This window comes from Anguilla rostrata, chromosome 14 (assembly GCF_018555375.3).
Source record: "Anguilla rostrata isolate EN2019 chromosome 14, ASM1855537v3, whole genome shotgun sequence".
Taxonomy (NCBI): Eukaryota; Metazoa; Chordata; class Actinopteri; order Anguilliformes; family Anguillidae; genus Anguilla; species Anguilla rostrata.
In genome coordinates, this window is record NC_057946.1 from 34,300,973 (window position 1) to 34,318,094 (window position 17,122).

The window sequence follows — 17,122 nt, forward strand, 5'->3', positions numbered from 1 at the left end:
ATAATAGCCTGAATCAATGTGCATAAAATGCCCATGCAATATTTCTGTTTTAAGGAGTTCAGTGTATCTGTACTTATTTTCTAAAACATCAGAGTTAAAAGTGGAATTAAGAAGTGAGACCAGAAGGAAGTGGTTGATTATAAGGAAAGAAATCATATATTATAATCATATATATCAAGAAGGGGGGAAAGATTGAGAACTGAGCACAATAAGGAGGGAAGCTTACATTTAGCTTGAGGCCATGCAGAGGTCAGCAGCGGCCACTTCACCCCAGGAGAATGGGTCCTGGCCTGACTTGTCCTGTCCAATAATCACTGATCTTTTTTTTTTTTTTTTTGGGACTGCTGAGGATCATGTCTCTCAATGAGAAGCGCTTCAGTCTGCAGGGCTCAGAGAACCAGCACTCGCTTCATATGCACACTGCATTTTTGCAGACAAACAATAAACTTAGGAGTTCAGGAGGAGCCATTCCATCAGTGAAATAGCAATTATCTATCACTCAATGGTGTGTCATTTGCTATAGCTTTTAGTGCCATAGCTGCCTCTATTCAGTCAATTTTTCACATTTCAGCTTTTGTGAGCGTTTACAGTGAATTGGAAAGCTGATGCCTCTAAACCAACCCTAGATACAACTTTGATTAAAAATAACAGACGCTTTTGTTAATGTGTCTTCACCATTACATTACATTACATTTATCTGACAGATGCTTTTATCCAAAGCGACGTACAATAAGTGCATACCGTAGTCTGTTTGTGAAAAGCCAATCGACTGAATATCCTGTGTTGAGTCTTGTAGCTGGGTAACAAGTCAACTTGTAATAGGTGACTAGTCTCATCTAATTGATTAGCCTTGCTTGCAAACCATGCTGAAAAATGTATAGAATTCAATTTAAACGAAAGCAGCTATGGTGTTAATCTTGGCATAGAGCATAAGCTTGTGGTTCCTCAGTCTCTAGTGCGTTAGTCTACACGCTGCTCCAGAGTACATACTGAAATAATACTCACATCTCACAAACTGTACGGGCAATTGTGTGCCTCCCAATCTCCATCAAGGCTGTGTCCTTGTGTCAGTCAGAGAATGAGATAAAGAGCAGAAGAATGGGCAGTACTGGTGCCAAGATGATCAGTAATTGACAAGGAGGTTAAAAGACTCAAGGCCTTCTGTTTAATAAACTTGGCCAACGTTGGCAGTTGAGTTTTACTATCTGGGGAGGGGCTGGGTTGGGGAGGGGGGGGGGGGGCACGAGGTTGTTCCAGATCATAAAATCTGACTGCAGATCACAGGAGACTCCCTCTAACTGTCTCACACAAGGGAGGCTGTTTGAATGCGGACACACGGGAGCACTGTTTACACTGTATATCTTAGTTCCATTTAGGCGCTCTATCCATCCACAGTGCTTTCTTGGCCAGGTCTCTCTTGAAAAAGAGATTTCTAATCTCAGTGAGACTAACCTGGTTAAATAAAGGTTAAATAAATAAATAAATAAAAATAATAATAAAATAATAAAACAGTTAGGTCAGCTGTACCACTGCCTGCTGTGCGATGGCCACCATTGTCTGTGAGGTGAGCTCTCTCAGCTCATTTACTTTGCATTGGATTTGGCTGTTTAGCCAGCACCACATACACAGTTCTCCTTACTGTGCACATACAGTGGGATATTCACTATAGCTGTGCAGGTCAAATACCTCGCTCAAGGGTACAATGGTAACAGCGCATCTGGGACTTGAACAAGCTTCCTTTCAGACTCGAACCCAGTTCCCTGAGCGTTCCACAATGCTGGCATCCCTTGTCTTGGTTAAGGGACACAGGGGGTGTGTGGGTGTGACCGTGATGGAGGTGTGAAGCAGGGCACTAATTGCAGTGTTGGGCCAGAGGACTATGCAACAGTGTTCCAAGGGGGAGAGGTCCTCCTAGTGGGCTTTCTGATGGGCAGGGCTTCATTACACACACCCTCTTTACCACCCCCTCCCCTTTTACCTCTCTCCCACTCACACATACACACATACTCACCTGCCTACCTACCTACCTAGCTGATCGGACTCCCCCTCTGTCTGTCTGTATGTTGGTCACAGTCCTGGCTGTATTTTAGCCAGTGATGCTGAAAAGCCAGGCTGTTCCCTCCCTAAACGAAGGACGTGTTGGGCTTGCGCTGCCAGCACTGATCCCATGAACAGCGAGGCTCTGCAGAACACACTGGCCCAAGGTACGCAGCGCTGATCCTTTAAACGGTGTGTACTCATCAAGGCCACGAGAGACCACGCAGGAGCTGAGACTATTTTGCGTAACAGTACCCCCCCCCCCGAGTTCACCCATGAGCTCCAGAGAACCGAGCCGTCTCTGGTCGGGAGCCGGGGGCGTGGCACGTGCAGCACGAGGGACGGGGCGGTGATAAAAGGCGCAGAAGCCAGGAATCCACCGGGGTTTCCATAGCTACCGTCACGGCGAGTTTTAAAGCCTTTCTTTCGCTTTTTTTTTTTTTTTCTCCGTTTCATTTTTAATTACCACTTCATAGGAATCCGGCACTCGTGAACTCAAGGCAGCCCCTACACTGAACCTCTCCTCTTTTTTGGCCCCGGGGTGCCGTTCCAAAGCGTCACGGTTTGAGATTCAGCGGCGAGCGCCACCAGGCTGGCACGAGCCCGACCCGTCAGTCGTAATTGGCCCCGGGACGTGTTCGCGTGCGCTTGATCGCGCCGAGCATCTTTAATCTCTCGCTCCGGCGTCGGGAGGCTTCGATGTTCCGCGCGCTGCGTGCCGATTGTTTTCCACGCGCGGCCTCAGATGTTTCTGAGACACAGTTCCAGAGGGTCCCACCGTGGCTCCCCCCCCCCCAAACCCCCCCTCCCCCAATTTCCAATTGGCCACAGACTGATTCCCCTCGAGGCTGACGGGGGTCAAAGGCCGGCCGTAGCCTTGGGGCCTGCGAGGAGGGCTTATAAAAGAAAAGCACGTCCTGCTTCCGACCTTGAAAAGCTGACCGAAACGCGTGTGGATGCCAGCGTGTGTTGCTTGTGTGTGTGTTTGTACAAACCGTCCAGCAGACGTCGAATAACCGCGACCAGAGTGCGCTTTTTGTCGATTTAATGACATTGAGTTATATTGCAAAAACAAAAGGACAAGCTTGTAGTGTGTACCGGATATTGAAGATCAATGCACCCATGCGCACTGGTGAAGGCGCAATAACGGCATGGCAACGATTTTCAATCAAGGACTGCGAAACACTGGAGACTGGTCTACACTCATCTATCTGTGTAATTCAATTTAGACATTGTAGCCCATAAATACTGCACTCAGCAGAGTGTCCTCCCTGTGTAATCTGTAATTATTCTTATGTAACGTAGGAGTGTGTTGCTTAGGGACTCTGAGGTATTTAACCTGTTGAAGAGTAGGTATTTTGCAATTCTTTTCTAAATGTAGGTCTCTGTTCTAACTCCATTGCTTTCAGTTACCAGTAGTGATTGTTACATCAGCATTAGAATGCTCAGTTAAGAACATCCTAGTCACATATTTGCGATCTTACGCCTTAAAGGTTGAACTATTCCAACAAGGCATTTTTGGGCAGCTCAGTGATTTCTATTTCAATGTTTTTGGTATACATTTTGCATAATATCTTAAATTTTATAAAACAGGAGAGCAGAGGGTCCATCCTACCTGTATACCCCTCCACCCCTTTCAGACAGGGGGAGAGCACATAGGGCCATGGGGATTAAACCCCTGGCTGCACAGACGGTCTCCCTTCTTTACTGTTTGAGAGTTAAATTCCATCTCTAGTGTAATATTAAATATTTGTGTTCTTTCTGTTCGGCCATTTTCATTATGTAATAAGAATGGGATAACTCCGTCCTGGGTCAAATACAGTGTATGAAATACATAAAAATTTTGCTCATCCCCAAACCTGGAAGTGGAGTGAATATTAGTGAATGACGATGATGAATGATTTCTCACTGATGTTCAGAAATGGGGGTGGGCTGGCCTTTAAAAACAAAGAAAAAAGGTGCCAGCTTTGTGTTTGGATCAAAGACGGACGGATTGAGACAAGACTCAAAGCAGTCTGCTTAAGGAACACCTGCTGCACATTTACCTAGTTTTTGCTTTGCGACAAGGTGCGCATTATTAGCTGCTTGCTACAAGAGCCCAATTTGCTCGGTTTTGGCACTTGGACGCCTACTTGCCTCAATCATCCGGTGCTAAACCAGAACTGGCTGCTTTGATATTGAAAGCAGGATGAGTCGGACACCGCAAAGCACCCAGTAACCAGATCGTTGCGGTTCTCCCTGGTTCCAGCACTTGCTTGCGCTGGGTTCCGACTTTGGGAACGATCCTTAATGTGAAGCCTTCCTTTGCAGTCTCCACAGTGACCACATTGATTAACAGGAAAGAATGCCACTCGCAGTAACTGTTTCTGAAAATGGTCAGGGGGCCGCATTCTCTTTGAATTCTGGGATCTATTTTTGCTTACAAAAATACGTTTTTGTGAACTGCAGTCAAACTAAATGTGTATCCCATTTGAGTTTTCCTTTGCTGCCCTGTGGTGTCCACTGGACTGAGATTTAATCACTTGTATCCTTTCCAAAGAACAGCTTGTATTTGTGCACAGTGGCTATTTCTTAGCGGTGATCTAAAAGCCTTCATTAAGTGATTACTGCTCACACAGAAGAGATTGCAGGCTGAGAGTGTCTCTGTCCTGACAGAAGTGAAGTGCCTATGGGAGCGTGCACCAGGTGGACATTGTTTCACGAGCCCCTTCTTGCGTCATCATGGTGTCAGGCAAAAAAAATAATAAAAAAATGCTGGCACTGTGCTCAATTTCTATTTGGACAGATAAAATGTGTGAGATTCCGGAGAAAAATATACATTTAAGATGAAAACATTTTTTTTTTACTTTCATCGGTCGGTGATAGAAAGACGCTTGCATGTATAGGCCTGTTACAGTACATATGTAGACTTCTATTTATAGATCCTGTCAAATTTGAGGACGCAGCGCTACCCTCAGCCTCCCTATCTAATTCCGCTCTCTGCCAGTGAGTGGGTCACGTGCCATACCGTGCTTCCCTGCAAAGCAACAAAGCCAGCTATCCAGAAAAAAAACTGAGTAAGGCAGAAGTCCAGAACCCTGGTTTGACTGAAATATCATGACTGGGTTGGTTGGCCGCAGAAATGGGGCTGTTTTGGCACAGGGATATTACTGAAGGACATTCAGCTGTGGAAATCCAGCGAATGAACTCAATCGCATGAAGAGATTTAACAAAAAAAAAAGCGTCACGTGGTAGCAATGTCTGGTTGTCATTGCCTCCGCACACGTTAGATTTTTGATGACATAGTTATTCATAGTGGAGTGCCCTGTATTTGCTATTATCCACTGCCCTGTTCTGTGTAGACATGGCACTGTGTTCTGTGTTGCCATGACACTGTTGGCAGTAAATTAACCCATATGACACTTCATTACAGTCACATTGCATTAATTCAGTCACAGTAAACTTTGTCAAAGTCAAGCTTATTGTGTTCCGAAAAGTGTCGGGCATGTGTGAGAACAGTTACAGTTCTATTTTTGAACATTTTTTCAAATTTTTTCATTATTTTACAAGCTTCTCTCTTAATACCACACAGCTTTGATGGGAAAGGATTTCAAATATTAGCTGTGCTTTCGAGATTGGTTTGTTTCATTGTTGTGAGAGTTATCTTCGGTGGATTATGTGGGCTTCTGTTGGGTAACCAGTTGAATGCTCACTCGTGTTCTCTCTGTCTTACAAAGTCATGGCCAAAGCTGTCCTATGGAGAAACAAAGCTACCGTTGGCATCCAAAGTAAAATGGCGGTGCATCACAGCAATGTTGAGCTGAGACTAGCGGCGCTGACTGACTGCTGAAGGGGGAATCTGGGGAGGGGCAGGGTTTGGCATACGGACAGTCTGCCCGCAAAGGATGTTCTCCAGGAACCGTGTCAACGGGCAAGATGGGACCGGCATCCTTCAGCACAAGAAGTCCAAGAAGAAAGACCTGGCTAAGAAGAAGACCCAGAGTTCCAAGGTGGCTCAGGGTCTCCGGAGCAAGATCCAGAAGTTCCTTCAGGGGTCCGGCGAGCACTCAGCCCGCCGCTCCCCCGTGGAGATCGAGAGGGACATGTTTGTATGCGGCATCAAGAGGGACCCTTCCAGCGGCGAGTTCTCCGGCCTGCGGGTCCCTAATGGGAGGAGCCACTCTGTGCCCCCTACCACCGTGTCCTGTGTTGGAGAGGTGGAGCTGAACCGGGAGGGCTATGTCAAGATACCGTGCACTGTTAAAAACAATGGCCTCACACTGGACTGCCCGGCCTCTCGTGGGAACGGTTCTGCCGTCCCTGAAGGCTTGGATGAAGGAGAGGCTTGTTGTGCCGCCAGCGAGGGGGAGGAGACTGTGGCTTCTACCTCAAACAGTGCCGTAGGGGGGGAGGAGGTAGAGGAGGATGAGGATGAGGAGGAGACTAGTGATATTGTCGAACACATTCTGAAGGAGTTGCGGGGGATCAACAAGATCCAGGAGGAGATCTCGGACCTGCGGCAGTACCTGACCTCCGTCCGGGGGTCTGTGGATGAGGTGTCCAGCTGCGTGGATGCGGTCCTGTCTGAGATTGAGGAGCTCCGCTCGGGAGCGTGTGCCGGGCCTTGCCTCCCGCGGAGGCCCAGCAGCCACTGTGGCAGCCTCCGCCGGGAGGACGTCCCAACGGCATCCCTGGGGACAAAGAGCAGTTCACTGTCCCAGTACTATGACTGGGGTGAGGACAGCAAGTTGATGCCATCCCAGCGTGGCCCACTGAGAAGGCCTATGTCAGCCCGCCAAGCAGCCTCAGCAACCCCCTGCATGGACAAGCCTTCGGGTTCTGCTATCTACAAGCCGGTGAAAAAGGACATCTCGGACCAGAGCTCAGGTCCAGCCTGCCTTGGTGCAAGGAAGGCCAGCTTTGGCTATTTGGAACGGCAGGGTGGCCAGGACTTCCCCAGCACCAGCTCACTGTCCTCAGGCCACAGCTCCAAGAGCGAAGAATCAGAACCTGGGAAACCAGGTGGGTTTTGTCCTGGCAACCAGGACCACCCAGGGAGCAATGACTGGAAGGCAGCGGGAATTCAATGCAGTGAAAGTGGGGATGACATTGTGGGCTGGAGTGAGGAAGAAGGCTTTTCCCGACAGGACAGCATAGAGGAGGGTGACAACTTTGGGGAACCTGACAACTGGGACCGGTATGGAGGCGGTGAGACCAGCAGCACCCCTGGACAGTCCTCTCTCAGCAGCTCGGAGCACCTCTCCCTCCTTTTCGGCCGCCATTACAATTCTCCCTCCAGCTCGTGCAGCCTAGCGGACTGGAGATCTGGCAGGCCCCGATCGCATGAAAAAGAGATGGCCCCGAATGGCCAGGGCCAGACACCTAACCAGGAGTGTGAGTGCATGGCTAGCTGCCCCTACTCCCGCAGCTCTGGCTACCACACCGCTGAGGTGTACGCGGACGAGCTCGGCAGCGCCCCCTCTGGCAGCCTCAGCCACAACTCCACCGTTGTGTTCACGGACTGCGACGACTGCTGTCAGGACGAGGTGTACTCCTCCTGCGAGCTCTGCCCTGCTGCCACAGATTTGGGGGAGTGTGAGGAGAGGGAATGGGCGGGGCACGGGGAAGATTATCACTCCAGCTTGTATCCGGGCCCTTACCGTAACCTTGACCCCAGAGATGTTGAACTGGATGGCAGCTTCAACGTAAAACAAATTGGTAAAGCTGTCCTGACCTTCAAATCGGCTCTTAAGGGGGCTCTCAGAAAGCTGGAGGGGCCTGGGACGCAGGACCTCGGGGATTTGGACGGGGCTGAATTCACTGACAGTCCCAGCAACCCACCCAGCGAATTGCCCTGGGGGGAGACCAGCCACAGGGACACGGAGGGCGAGACCAGCTTAGCCTCAGATTGCTGCCCCTCGGATCCCCACCAGGAGGCGCGCAGTGACGCATCTCTCAGTCTGGACGGTGGCCCAGAGGCACCCCGCTTCAGCCTCACGCCACCCGAGAACCAGGGCTCAACCGACGCCAGCGCCTCTCTCCACAGCGCTGCAGCATTCCCTCTGGAAGGGGGCCAGTCTTTCGATGAGGCACCCCAGCTGGACGAGGAGCGCCCCGATGCGGAATGTGCCCCCGAAAGCAGCGCCGCGCCGTCCGAGCTCAGCCAGCAGGAGGCGCGCCGGCTCAAGTGTATCAACAACTTCCAGCGAGTCCTGAGGGAGAAGAGACTGGTCCGCCACAAACTCTCCCAAATCGTCGAAGCGTCCAAGTCCATTTACTCTGAGGAAGAGTGTAACCCAGGTACCTGTCCAGCATGTACATACAGAAATACGTATGTCATTTTGCCTTGTGTGGCCTGCTGACCAGGATTAGGATTAATTCCAGTTAGATTCAGGAAATTCTTTTTTGTGGAATTGAGAAATCATTTTAATGTTCTGTGGGGATTTTTCGATTAATTAAGTTTCAGTTTTAAACCTGAAGTGAATTAATTTTTAATGGAACTGACCCCAACCCTGCCAATGCATTTCACCCAAATGAATATGACTCCTGGGTTTTGGATTTGAGTGATTTTCAAGAAATCTTAAGATTAAATGCAGGGATAACTGGTGATGAATAATTAGATTAGATACGCATACAACATTTCAGATTTTTTAAATGGAGCAAATGCATGGTATTACAGAAGTATTTGTGCTTTTAAGCAAGCCAATGCTGTGTGTATACTGTATATATCTGATGCTACCAGCATGATCAAAAGGGTCCTGTTTCCTGAAGCATTTTAATGTATCCTTTCGGGTGGCCGAATGCCTTAAGTTAAAGACTTATTTTTCTCATCGTAAGAGCACTGCTCTTTTAGGGATTCGCTCACCCTATTCATTTGCGTATGAAGACACAAAGCTTTTCTTGCTTTGCTTGAGGTAGATAGAGCGGTCATGATTTGTGAGTACGACTGGTCTACGATCTCATACCTCCGCATCAGCCAGTCATTAAAATCTATTTCACCTCGATTTCCAGTAATGGGGGTCCAGGTGACTTTGTGACAATAAACGAAGGATAAATATTCAGATGCTCATTTGATAAAAAGGGAGAGTTGGTGAATTATTGATATGCTGCATTTAATGAACAATTTCCCCCAGCCAGCTGTTTACATAATGCCCTGCTTACTCAGTGGAAACCTCACAAATCTCCAGAAATGTGCCGAGCATATGCTGGGTGTGGGATGTTGTCATTTACATATTCTTACCATTCCTGCTCTCCCCCACCTCCTTTTCTTTCTTTACAGAAAGCACAAGAGAAGATGAGCAGGTTACTTTCATGAGTTCCCCATTGACGTTGTTCCATAATGCATTGCGGCATTGCTTTTAACGTACATCCATACTGTACGCTTCCTTGCATGAGGCTTAACATGTCTGTGTGGTGTTTTTTTCTCCCCCAAGATTCTTGCTTTAGGTTTTTTTGTTCATTTGCTCCCAAGTCCCATCAGCGACGAGAAATTACGGTTAGAGTGATCTGTTAAATCTGCGGCGCAAGATTTGTGCACAATAGCTTATTCAATAAAGAAACGGAACAAAAAATATTGACGCACTCATCAATCGTTGACATCTGCTTGAGAGTTTTTATAGTGTAGAGTTTGTACACCTGGTAAAAATCGCCCCATATGTGCTTTAACAGTATCCACAGAAGAAATAACTGATGAATTGAATCTGAATTGGATAGTATGGAAATTTTTTGCGGTGGAGCAGATCAGGGGTTCACTGCCCTGGCTAGAGAATGGTGAAGCTTTGAACCGCGTCCCAGACAGCCCTAGATTTAGGGTGAAGTCTGCAGGGGCGTTTGTCGAAGTGTCTTAAAATCCAGTAATGAGCTTAACAGCCTCTGTGGGATTGGGGGGGACAGGCAGGCCACGCATTGGCCCTGTTTATCCTCTGTATTTGGCTCGGCCGTTCAGTTTACCTTCAGGGGAAGAACAAGCACAGCTGCTGTTTCCTTCTGACTGTTTGTTGCTTCTATCGGCAGTGGGAAGCTGTTTTTTTATTTTTTATTTTTAAACACCCACATTCACTCTTCCTTCCAAGGAATGCAGTCGTCAAATATGCTCGGTGAAACTGCTCAAAGAACGGGAATGCCCTTCACGGCGACCGGTGCGAAAACTGACAGAAGCACAGCAGCGTGTGCCTGGTTGTGTCCCCTAACGCCTTGTTTTTGAAAGTTTGAACTGTTTGGATGTTTGGCTTGCTTTCATATCCACTATCCTGTGGTTCTCCTGAGCACCCCCAGGCCCCTTCTGAAGTCTCTTTCCTCTCTCTGAGCAGCCCCCCCCCTTCTTATTTAAGATTTAAGCTCTTCCATCTTTTCTGAGCTTCATTGAGTGATGTGTCCAGAGCTCTTAATACAGGTCTGGGAATTCCTCAAGGTTTACATCGGGGCTGCCAAATTCACAATTTTGCAGTAAATATTTGAATCTATTCAAATGTTTGTTATTTTTAAAAATAGAATATTTAAATTTAATCTTTGGTTGATTTAACAGCTGTACTGTGTTGGTTTTTGCTGGCTTTTGTTTTCAACCCGTAACCAACAGCCACTGCAAGGGACCAGGCGGAAGTGTGTAATCAGCTGCTCTCATAGATTGACTTGCTGATTAACACCAAAAACCAGCAGACCCTGCTGTTCTCCAGGACTAGTTATTGGGAACCCCTGTTGTAGAGGATGCCTTAATGACCTCATGAAAACAAGTAAATAAAGTAAACCTTACTAGCTAAGAGCTTGCATTTCTTACTGATTTATTTGGGATCTTCCTTTCACACATTCCTCCTCTTCCTCTCTTCTGTCTCTTCTTTCTGGTACCTTTTTCTCGGTCTTTCTTTAGTCAGAATAGGTGGTGTTTTAAGGAAAATGGTTTGGTGGATAACATGGGTTTGATTGAAGTTGCTATGGGGCTGCTTCACCAGTGCTGTCTGTCTACAGTGGCGGCCATTTTGTTTCATAAGGCTTCTGCCCTGGTAGCCAAGTGGTGTTCCATCAGCATGCTCTACCAGTCGTGAAACTCAACCAACCCTTTCATTATTCTTCCCTCTACCAGTGGCCTCTTTATTTTCATTTTTCCTTACACATTCACATTTTTATCCTTATTTTCATTGGAAAAATTCCAAAGTCTCCAAACAGGGTGGGGATCAATTCCTTTCCCATTCAGGGAATTAACTGAAACTGAATCCACAAGTTGGCAAATGTCGTAATGCTCCTGTGAGTATTTTTCCATGAATTTGATTTCAGTTAATTCCCTGAACTGGCCAATTTGAAATGGAATTTCCTCCACCCCTGGTCTGCGGTGCCTCTTTGTTAATTTTGTGCTCGTTCTCTGACCCGTTCCTTCTCTTAGGGCCGAGAGGATGGCGACAGTGGCAGACAGGCTTGGGTCAAACCTGGGTGAGTTTCCCTCCTTTCCCGCCATTTCTAGATGCTTCCGTGTCTCCAACACTGCTGTCAGCCCGGAACCAGTTTATTTAACCGGTGTTTCCCAAACACCTGAGACCTTGGCACACTTAAAAGAGCACATAGTTCTTTTTATGATTTAGTCCTTGTTAAATGTTGCCTGATATTATAGAATTACATTTTCCTGAACATACATGTACACTGTACTGAGTGCAGTGTGTGTTAAATGTACAGCGTTTAATTTGGCTGGTGTGAATATCAAATACTAAATTTGGCAAATCATTTTTTATTTATTTTGTGCATCATGTGACTCACCAGTGGGTCTCATGCCCCCTTTCAAAAAACACTGCCCTGCGCCCTTTCTGAGGTTGCAAACTGACAGCTGGTTTTCCTCACCAATACAGCAAATGAACCCTCATATTTTTCTCTGCCATTTCACCAGTAAACTATTCTACTGTACACAACTGCAGTGACTGAATGCCTCTGTTAGTTTTTAATATTCCCCTCTGGAGTGAGCCGGTCCCTCGGCACCAAACGCTTTCTTCAGTTACGGGTGAATTTGTTGTTTTAATGTCCTGCGCCTCTCGGTGTACTGCTGATAAACAGGAAGCCGTTTGCGAGCTTACCTGGGAAATGGCTCCTCATGGAATAGCAATGTAGGAAACAAGACAAGCAATACATCCTATCGCAGGTAAAAAAATATATACTCCTGAAATTGTACCGTATACTGTAAAATCACATAATTACATAACATTTCACAAATTGCATTATATATTTTATTATTTGTTTCCATAGGTAAGTTTTATCTTTAAAATTCCTCCTGTGTGTTCCCCCTTTACATTCCCTAGAGCTAGAGGCAGAACGAGATAGGTGTGAGGGTCCTGCATTTTACACGGAAGGGGCGTGTGCTGTGCGCGGCGATGTGCTTTTTTATACCTCTGACTGTGTTTTGTGCGAAGGGGTGTGGCCTACCAGGAGGTGTGTGCCTTGAGCTAGAGTGGGTGTGGCTCTTGACGGATAGGTGTACCTATGTCCACAGAGGGGGTGGCGGCCTCTTTGGGATTGACAGCATGCCCGACCTTCGCAAGAAGAAGCCCATCCCCTTGGTCAGTGACTTGGTGAGTGCTCTCAAATCAGGTCCCAAATCTCCCAGAACTCGCTGTAACAAGGAATGGACGTCTGTGGTTGGCCAAACTGGTCATGGGGCATCAGGCCTACAGAATGAAAACTTATTCTTATTAAGCTATTCTACAGAAGGTTCTGGGCAAAACTCTGTATTTCTAATAATTTAATGCATTAGACAGAATTGTTAGTCAATATACAGTTTTTAAAAATGTATATGAGTGTATAGTCTGCTTACTAATGTGTTTGATTGAAAATTCATTCAGAAATTATCCAATTTTTCTACCATCAGTAGCGGTACATTATTTCAAATGCATATTCAATTCAGGTCTGATACAGTGTATGTTGAAATATAAAGTACATTTTTAGGTATGTCTGTAGAATTATTATGACTATTGTAAATGACCATTCAGGTGCCAGGCTTATTCTTTATTTCCTTGTCTTTCCCAATCGTATATGTGGCCACAAGAACAAAAATCTACTTGTGCAAATGCTGATACTGATGTATATTTCTGCATTGCCAAATCCATGTGCACAGTTCATTTTTAAATAAATCCCATAGGCAAGAAGATCATTTTACGAAAATCACATGATGTAACCTACTGTGTTCTCTCACATGAAAAGTTTAAAATTAATGCTTTACAACTCTCTCGTTGCCATCCCTCTCCCTGGTCAGGCTATGGTAAGTTTAAATAAAGCCCACTTATCTACCCTTTACTCTCAGATTTAGCCATTCCAGAGTTTAATTTATTTACAGGCTTTAGTTTCCTTTCCTCCACCCTTTCTATTTATTTTCCCTCCCTTTGAGTAATTATTTTCATTACCATGGTGACAGAGTTGTGATGAATTCCATTTCAATTCAGTCAATTCACAAAAAAGTGAGTTGAAATTCAGTTAATTAACTGAAACATTCTGGAGGAACATCATGGGCAGTTTTTTTTCAGTTTGTTTCCTGAATTGACCAAACTGAAATGGATGTGAACCCAACCCTGTGTGGCACAGCACGCAGAGGCATGTTAAAAAACCGTCACTGTCACGGGCTTGCTCACACAAGAAGCCGGGTCTCTTCTCTCTGATTGATCACTCTCCACGGCACCGCCCTTGTCCCACAAACCGCTAGCATTGTTCTGTGAAGGTGGGGCACTGAGGCACGGGCTTTGGTCTGCTGCACAGACGCGTGTGGAGGCACCCTGTGCAGCATATGATTCAAGATCGGTGGAAGCGCTCAAGATCTTTAACTTGAAAGAGTGCATGGTGCCAAGCAATATAAAATCCAAAATAAATCTTAATATATTTACGCTACAGGCTTCTTTCATTAGAATTATGAAAACTAGGCTGACACATCCACATACATGCATGTCTTTATATGTGTGTACAGACTTGTATATAAGTTTAAAAGTTTTGTTCAACTGGGTAATTTTGCTGAACATTCTGTAGTAATGGCCTGAAACGTACAATTCAAAAAGTAGTGGGAATTTATTATTTTCTAGTCCAATACAGCTCATATTTATTTTTACAAATTGCATTATATTGTATGCAGGTTTATGATGTAAATATATTCTTTACATTTTGGATTTTACCTGCTGTGTTTCACATGCATATCACATTTTCACAGGGGAGCACAAATTCACTACCCTTCCATCTGTATCTCACCCCATTTTGGAAATGTAATCCCATATATATTTTAATATTATTGTGATACATCTTAATGATATCCTATTAACATGTAAGCACCTGTAGTGTTGTAAGAGAAAACAGTAAGTAAATGACAGTGTAATATGGCATGCCAATAAAGCATTCTTAAATTGAAGAGAAAATGAAATCAATGAAATCAGAATAGCTCAACATATGGGGTTCAATTTAAGGTATGCATATATATTTTCATTTATTTCTTCCTTTTTATGTTTTGTTTATTAATTTATTTTATTTTTGTCTCCTCTTATAATTTATGTGAGCATTCATAGCTATTGAAATTAACCAGTTTTATTTTGCAGGTTTGAAACTCACATTTTTTTTAACTTGACTATGGTTGATGCTTAATGTATACTGTACGGTGTATATTTCAACAAGCATCAGATGTTTGCATCAATGTCTTGTTTCAAGAACAGGGCTGTTTTGATCCTTGCGTGAAGAAAAAAAAATCTGCTCAACAGGAATCATCTTGTCAGTCACAGGTTTAAGGTTTTCTGTCGGCGTAGTTTTTGGTTAATTTAAATTCATTGAGAATAATAAATAGGGAGACTGTAGCAACATCTTATTTACTGTTCCTTTCTTTTAGACAGTCACATTCATGCTTTCACTCATCAAGTGTTTCATCTCCAGTCAAAAGGAAAGTTGCAATTATTTGGCAATCATGGGGTGCTGAGTTCAGACATACAGTAGGATTGCCTTGTGTTATGGAATGATTCTTTCATGTGCAGAGCGTAACCTGGAGACAAAGCTCTGTTTGGCTGTGTTTTTAAATGATGCGTCACCCCACGATATCTATCAGGGTACTAATGTATGGCGCAGAATCTTTTAATCACAACTTCATACGTTTTTGTTTATTTCCTTAATTATTTACCATTTAGCATGAAAGGAAGAAAGACACAGATGAAGCCTGGTTTTAATCACCACTGAGGGAAGTTTCTGTCTGTTTGAGTTGCTGAGGAGACCAATTCCTCAGTCAGAGTACTGTTCACAAGCTGATTTTTACTTTTATTTATTTTATTATTTTAATTATTTTAATGTTTGCTTAATTTTTTTTAAATCAGTGTTATGGTATTCCTCTTCCAACCCTGGTTGCATAACACAGCCAAAGTGGAGTTTCAGTGTCAGGTTAAGAGAGTAACTGATTCATTATGTAAATTAGGCGGTCAGTGAGATGAGTGTTCTTATAATTGAGCTAATGGGGTGCTCGATGGGCTTAATGTCATAAGGTACTGGAAGTCAGTAGGAGGATTGGGGGTCATTATCTTTGCATTACAGTCAGTTCAGGAAATGAATGGAAATTCTTGGAATTAGCTTGAAAAAGTCCTCAGAGCATTATGGGCTTTTTCCAATGAATGAATTTAGTTTTAATTTCTTTAATTGGCTGAATTTAAAAAGAACTGACCCCAAACCCTGCGCAGGAGGGAAGAGGATGGAGTTGGGGAAAGGAGGGAGGGAGACAGAGAGAGAGAGAGAGGGAGGGGTGTTGTGGAGTGTGTGATGAGGTAACGTGGGGATGGTTTGGGGGGACTTAACGTTCGCTTTGTGATGTGCAGTCCCTGGTCCAGTCCAGGAAAGCCGGTATTACCTCCGCCATGGCCACCCGCTCGTCCATCAAGGACGAGGAGCTGGTGAGTAAGCCTCCGCAGCTGCCTCTACCTCCAGTGCAGCCAAGAAATGCTGCGCTTTTATTTTGACATGTTGCCCTTGCATTCATCATGGTGCAGAAACGTCCAGCTGGTATTTTGACTCGGACTGCCCCCCCGTGCATTCATCACAGCCAAGAAGTGTTACACTTTTATATTGATTTGGCCTTGAAAGATTATGTTTTTTATGCTGTTGTTTTGAGTCGGTGTGCCCTTGCATTCATCACAGCCCAGAAACTTTGCACTTTTATTCTGACAGTGGTCCTCCTCAACTTTAGTCTGACTTGAAGAATTGGCCTAGCAGCCCTTTTGGTTCTAATCATGATTCCCAGCCCATCTACCCTTATATTATGAACAGTATATGGTCAATTTCAGTTCAGATAATAATGGTTTTTAATTCATTTTTTACAAATGGAAAAATCATCATTAAAAAAAGTAAATTTAAGTGAAACTAATTTCTTGAATTGGCTGAGCTGAAGTGTCATTGGCATCAATCCTAATATGATGATCACATTAAACATTTTACTGATTTTACACTGATTGGTGAGTAGGGCTGTTGGGTGAAATTCCCTCAAAATTATAGCATTATATTATTCCTAGTCCTAGGACAGTAGTATTTACCACAAGTTCACAGACCATTGGGCCCCCGCTTCCTCCAGAGCCTGGGATAAAGTACCCAGTCCCCCCCCCCCCAATGACTGCCCCGCTGATATGAGAGGCAGGCTGTTGTCATAACTTCAGAAACGTGAGGTTGGGCAGACAAGCCTACGCCAGTGTTCTGTGCTCCTGAATGCGGTGTCCGTTTCACGCTCCCCTGCAGAAAAACCACGTCTACAAGAAGACCCTGCAGGCCCTGATCTACCCCATCTCCTGCACCACGCCCCACAACTTCGAGGTGTGGACGGCCACCACGCCCACCTACTGCTACGAGTGCGAGGGGCTGCTGTGGGGCATCGCCCGGCAGGGCATGAGGTGCTCCGAGTGCGGGGTCAAGTGCCACGAGAAGTGCCAGGACCTGCTGAACGCCGACTGCCTGCAGCGTGAGTCCTGGGGGTGGGGGTGGAGAGAAAGAAACGGGTTTGGGGGGGAAGGGGTAAAAAGGGGGCGGGGGTGTAACACCGGTGCTTTCTAGTTTCTCCCTTACATGGCTAGATCATTTGCTTGGGGAAGGTCATGTGACCTTTGCCCTGTACAGCCATAGCTGTGACCAGCGTCGCACGGAA

The 17,122-nt window shown here is 45.4% G+C and overlaps 1 protein-coding gene across 1 annotated transcript in view; it reads left to right on the forward strand.

Moving 5' to 3' along the window:
• The window catches only part of LOC135239947 (protein unc-13 homolog B-like), a 65,874-nt gene that overhangs the window by 5,420 nt on the left and 43,332 nt on the right, over positions 1 to 17,122 (forward strand). The window contains exons 2-7 of the mRNA XM_064308957.1: positions 5,754 to 8,316; positions 9,296 to 9,318; positions 11,390 to 11,436; positions 12,482 to 12,560; positions 15,810 to 15,884; positions 16,720 to 16,939. Coding sequence (XP_064165027.1) covers positions 5,922 to 8,316; positions 9,296 to 9,318; positions 11,390 to 11,436; positions 12,482 to 12,560; positions 15,810 to 15,884; positions 16,720 to 16,939 — 2,839 coding nt within the window. The 5' untranslated portion in view covers positions 5,754 to 5,921. The remainder of the gene's footprint in view (positions 1 to 5,753; positions 8,317 to 9,295; positions 9,319 to 11,389; positions 11,437 to 12,481; positions 12,561 to 15,809; positions 15,885 to 16,719; positions 16,940 to 17,122) is intronic.